Source organism: Tupaia chinensis, unplaced genomic scaffold, assembly GCF_000334495.1.
Source record: "Tupaia chinensis unplaced genomic scaffold, TupChi_1.0 Scaffold139757_1, whole genome shotgun sequence".
In the NCBI taxonomy this organism is placed as follows: domain Eukaryota; kingdom Metazoa; phylum Chordata; class Mammalia; order Scandentia; family Tupaiidae; genus Tupaia; species Tupaia belangeri.
In genome coordinates this window covers 2,339,319-2,344,919 of record NW_006199637.1, presented here as the reverse complement: position 1 = coordinate 2,344,919, position 5,601 = coordinate 2,339,319, and the positions used below count along the sequence as shown (strand labels likewise).

Below are 5,601 nucleotides of genomic sequence, written 5' to 3'. Positions count from 1 at the left end.
TGGGGTGGGGGGTGATTTCTCGCTTTCTGTCTCTATGTCTCTGTCTGTCTGGCGAGCGCATGCACCCTATAGCGAAAATCTCTCCAAAAAAAAAAAAAAAACCCTGCTCCCAGGTGGGCAGAATGTCTGTGCCCTCCCTTTCTCACACTCAGCCCCTGCTCCCAGGGGTTATGATGTGGGGCAGCTCCCCCATATGGGCCTCAGGATGAGGCAGCTTGGCCTGGGGATGGGGTGCTCTGTGTCCCAGAGCCCACCCTCTTGAGGGGGCGGTGGGTTTCTTATCTACCTGAGGGCTTTCCTGTCTCTTGTGAGCCGAGTAGGAATAATGCCTTTCTCTGTAAGGACACAGGGCTGCTGCTCCTCAGTCTAAGGAGCCCCTGGAGGAATGGGCCCAGCAGCTTCATCTTTGGGGTGCACATCCGCCCCACCAAATGGAGTGAAATGCCTGACAGAGCCCTCTGTGCATTCAGGAACCCAGGTCTTGTGGGCCCCTTGCTCCCCTCCAGTACACGCTCCTGCCGTTTCCTCTGACGCTCTCATCCCCCCTCAGAAGGCCTTGTTGGGGACTGGCAGCGCTGGGTTACAGTCACACATTCTGTGGACTCAGTAGGACACAAACAGGAGTTTCACAGGGTCAGGCTTTATTGGACACATGGCAGGCCGAACTGGGCCCCAGGGCCCTGGGTCCTCTTCAGCCAGGAGAGAGCAGACTCCACAACGGGTTCCCCGGGTTCAGGGCAGGAGAGCACACCTGGCCTCCTGCCAGCCAGCCCTTCAGGGTGTCTCGAGGACTCCCTGAGATCTGCGACCTGGCGGGGAGGGTGGGGTTGGAAGGGGGTGCTCCAGAGAGCTTCCGTGGCTCTGGAACTAGGATGGCGACTTTTGGGGAGTAGGCTTTGGAGAAGCAGACCTCCTTGGAACAGGGGAAGGCCTGGGCTTCGGAGAGGCAGTGGCCTGTTTTTGAGCGTGATGGGGAGGCCTGGAACCCCTGGTGGAGTTTGGTGACCGATTTGGGCCTGCAGATCTGAGGCTGCCCGCCTGGGTTCGTGTGCCTGGGGCTGCACCTGCCCATGCCTGAGCCGCTGGGGCTTGAGCTGCTGAGGCTCGAGATGCCTGCACTTGACACCCACGGGCCTGAGAGGCCTTGCCCTGAGGCCCTACTTCCTCCGGCGTTCTTTCTGACAACAGATGCAAGGCCCTGGCCTGGCCCCGTGGCAGGCGGAGGCCGAAACCGATGCCTATGCGGAGTGGTCCAGACTCTTGGCCCTGCACACAGGGCAGTAGTTGGGGGAAGGCAAGCAGCCTGGGTCCAGTCCTGTACCTGGGGATGGGGCAGGAGGGGCTGCGGGGCCGAAGACACACCAGGCATATGGGATACTCCACCACGGGGGCCTGGCCGGACCGGCCTAGCCACAGGCGCTGCAAAAGCAGGAGCCGCAGGACGTGGGCGATGCGGCGGTGCCCCAGGTGGACCACCAGGGCCTTGGCCAAGGCCCCCGGGTCCCTGAACTCTGCAGGGTCCCTCTTGCTTGCCACGCACCCGCCCGCCACCCCAGGGGACCCGGTGTCCCTGTACTGATGCCAGGGCCATGACTGCCTATCAGAGTGGACCCCAGGAGAAGGTAGGCTGCGGCTTGGGGAGGTGAGCGAGGGGCTAGGTATGTCGGGGCGAGCAGCTGACGGGCAACGAGGGTGGGGAACAGAGTTCTGTGGCTGTGTGGGTGAGGAGAAGGGTGTGAGAGGAGGAGAGGGATAGAGCTGGTGGTTGGAGGGAGAGGAGGGGGGAGACAGGTGGGTCTGGTGAAAGAACGATGGAGAACTTGGGAGAGAGGAGGAGTAGGGAGGTGGCACGAACTCGGAATTTGAGTCAGAAGAGTAGAAATGGAAGCCGGGAGAGTGGGACTGGGGGGGAGGGGACAAGAAGTGCTGGGATTGAGGGGTTGAGGAGAAAGGTGGGCGAGAGGAAGAGAGTGACTGCTGGAGAGAGGGAGGCTGTAGGTTGGAGGGAGGGGGGTCCACAAGTTGCAGTTTCGGGAAGCCTTGAGGGGAGCACCCAGGGGCCACTGCGTTCTGTAGTGGCACCTGGTCCTTGTTTTGAGGCAACATTGCCTTGGAGAGACTAGGGAGGCGAGACCAGGGATTAGAGACCTAGTGGAGTCAGGACCAGTATCTCTGAGGCCAGCTGTGGTTGAGAGAGCAAGACTGTGGTGGTGTGGATATGGGAGGCCGGCCAAGAAGACACCCAGTCCTCTAGCACCAGGCTCTCTAGGGGCTCAGGGTGCTGGGGTCTAAGCTCGTCTTCACACGTCTTTGCAGTCAGCCATCGATGAGGTCGGCGTGGGGATGGAGAATCGGAGCAGTCTCCTGGGAGCTGAGGGGCTGCAGCGGTGATCTGGGTAGGACATGAGGAAGATACAGCCTGTAGACCCTGGAGAGAGAGACAGAGACAGTCCAAGATGTTGGGAGAATTGGGGCATTTCTGGCTCTGCCTCATGTACCAACCAGTCCAGCAAGACCCTAAATCCATGGCACCTTTGGGAGCCAGATGCTCCGGGGAAGATGAGAAGTGGGGAAGAGAAATGGGGGCAGAGGGACAATGTAGTTGGAGGGGGGCCCAGGGAGCTGGAAGCTGGGATGGAAACGGGAATTGAGGGTGTCCTGGTACTGGGAGCTCTTACCAGTAGGATTCTTCCTTAGGTTTCCCAAGGCACTTCCGTGATGAGGATACCTGGAGAGAGAGAAGCAGTCACCAAACAGTGGCTACATCTCCTCTGCCCCCACGTCTGTCACCTGAAACCCACCGTGGCCCAGATTTCTGTCTTGCCCTCAATCTGCCTTCACCAGGCCAAGGTCTTCTGTATTCCAGGCTTTTGTTCCCCTAATCCTGACTCAGCAGCTCTGCAAGCATCCTGGTGCCCTAACACTCTGGTTCCCCTGACTCCTCGTGGCCCCTAAGTCCCTAATGCTAACGATGTCCTCTGGTCAGCCTGGCCCTAGCTGAGATGGCTTATCACGCCCAGCAGCGGCAGCAGCAGTGACAGCAGTGGGGGCCGGCGGTATAAGCCTGTGGGAGGCTGGACTTTGTTAAGGGGCGGCGTTGCCGCCCCCAAGGGGAGCTGGGGGTCCCGTTCCCTGGTAACAGTTCCCCCAGCATCAAGGGCCTGTATCACAAAGGTCAAGTGCTGACATCATAGAATCTCCTCCTCAAGGCTCTTGATCCTTCCGTCAGAGGTCATCCAAACACTGACCCTTGGCAAACTGAAGCAGGCGAAATTGTTTGGTGCGCTTCCTTTCCCCTCCAGGCCTGACTCTCCATCCCGGCTCTCTCTCTCTCTGCCCGTCTCCCACTGCTTCCTCCACCCTTGTTTTCTAAATCCATGGAGCCTATCTGGGCTGAGCCCACCAACTTCCCGTTCCCTTCAGTTCCCTTTTTTTTTTTTTTAGTTTCTTGTTTGTTTGTTTGCCGTAAGGCTCAAGCACTCACCAGAGAGAGACAGAGGGAGAGAAAGTGAGAAATCTTCCCCCACTCCCAGGAGGGGTTGGCCATACCACAATCCCCTCTCCTCCATTCTCCTCTCAGGATTTTGGGCATGCATGCATATGTGCCCAGTGTGAGTTTCAAGCCACTGGGTCTGGGACTCAAACCACAGTCAGCCATGTGACAGTCCAGCACTCTAATCACCGTGCCGCCTGCTGTCCCCTCTTTTACTTTCTAAGAAGTGAGTGTACTTATTATGTGTTTTAATAACTATTTTTTTTCTTTAAAGAATTCTTTTATTTAACTTTATTTAATTTTTAATTTGACCCAAGAGGTACAGAGTAAGAGCGAGAGAGAGGGAAAGTGAGAAAGCAAGCCACCAGGTCCAGGACTCAAACTTTGGTCAGCCATGTGGGAGTACAACGCCCTTACCCACCACACCATCTGCCGCCCCAATAACTATTTTCTTAACAGCTTTTTTGGGATATAATTTACATACTGAATAATCCATCAATTCAAAGTATACAATTCAAGTGTTCTGCATAGTCACAGAGCTGTGCAACCATTTCCACAATCTTATTTTAGAACATGAAAAATCTTTTTTTTAGGGAACCAGCAGTTAGCGTAATGGCTATGTTGCTGGACTCCCACGTAGTCGACCGCGGTTCGTGTCCCGGACCCGGTGGCTTAAAACTCACGCCGGGCGCGTGTGCATGCGTGCCCAAGATCCCAAGAGGAGAATGGAGGAGAAGGGATTATGGCGTGACCATCCCCCCTGGGGGGTGATTTCTCGCTTTCTGTCTCTATGTCTCTCTCTGTCTGTCTGGCGAGCGCACGCGCCCTACAGTGAAAATCTCTCAAAAAAAAAATCTTTTTTTTAGAGAGAAAAAAAAAATCTTTTTTTTAGAGAGTTGTATTTTTGTTGTTGTTGTTGTTGTTGTTGTTGTTTTGTTTTTTTGTTTTGGCTATAGGGTGCATGCACTCGCCAGAAAGATAGAGAGAGACAGGGAGACAGAAAGCGAGAAATCACCCCCCACACCCTATAGTAAAAACCTCTCCAAAAAAAACAAAATCATGAATAATGCTTCCGTGAACATTCTTGTACAAGTTTTATATAGATGTATGTTTCCATTTATCTTGAATAGATGCCTAGGAGTAGAATTTCTTCGTAACATGTGAATCTATATTTAACATTTTGAAAAGTTACCAAACTGTCTTCCAAATGGCTGTACCTTTTTTCAATCCTACCAGCAGGTGTAAGGATTCCAGTTTTTCCTTCTATTCCTCAACATGTATCATTTTCTACCTTTTTTATTATAGCAACCCAAGTGAAAAGGTATAATATTGTGGTTTCGATATGTTTTTCTTAGGCAATAGGGCATGTGTGCTTGGCGGAGAGAAAAAAAAGTGAGAGAACACCCTCGGGGCTGGCCACACACAGTTCCTTCTTCCCCATTCCCTTCTCAAGATGTTGAGTATGTGCACATGCACTCCCGGCATGCTCTCAAGTCACAGAATCTGGGACTGAACCTCACAGTCAGCCATGTGGGATCCAGCTGTTCCAACCACCAGGCCACCAGTTGGCCCAATTTACTTTTATTTATTTATTTTTTTAGGTTTTTGTCATCGGTTTTTGTGAACTTGCTGGGGAGAGAGAGACAGAGAGAGAGAAAGTGAAAAATCATCCCCTAGAAGGGATGGCCACACTGCAGTCCGCTCTCCCCCATTCACCTCCTGGGATTTTTGGGTACTCACACACTCCCTACCAGTGTGATTTTTAAGCCACTACGTCCAAGACTTGAACCATGGTTGGCCGTGTGGGAATCCAACACCTTAACGACCCCACCATCTGTTGGTCCTTATATTTTTCTGAGACTGATGATGTTGATCATCTTTTCATGTGCTTATGGGCTATTTGTTGATCTCCTTTGGAGAAGTGTCTACTTAAATTTTTGGCCCATGTTTGAATTTTTTTTATCTTCTTATTATTAAATTATAATTGTTCTTATATGTTCTGGACACAAGTCCTTTATTAGCTATATTTACAAACATTTTCTTCAATTCTGTGTGTAATCTTTTCTTTGTTTTCTTTTCTTTTCTTTTCTTTTCTTTTCTTTTCTTTT

The 5,601-nt window shown here is 52.5% G+C and overlaps 1 protein-coding gene across 1 annotated transcript; it reads right to left on the bottom strand.

The window, feature by feature from the left end:
* Positions 1 to 626: 626 nt before the first annotated feature.
* PRR30 (proline rich 30) lies at positions 627 to 3,145 on the bottom strand. Its single transcript, XM_006162173.1, has 3 exons — positions 2,802 to 3,145; positions 2,679 to 2,728; positions 627 to 2,428 (listed from the first exon to the last, which is right to left on the bottom strand). The coding sequence occupies exon 3, from the start codon at positions 2,104 to 2,106 to the stop codon at positions 868 to 870; it is 1,239 nt and encodes a 412-aa protein (XP_006162235.1). The 5' UTR covers positions 2,107 to 2,428; positions 2,679 to 2,728; positions 2,802 to 3,145; the 3' UTR covers positions 627 to 867.
* Positions 3,146 to 5,601: the final 2,456 nt, after the last annotated feature.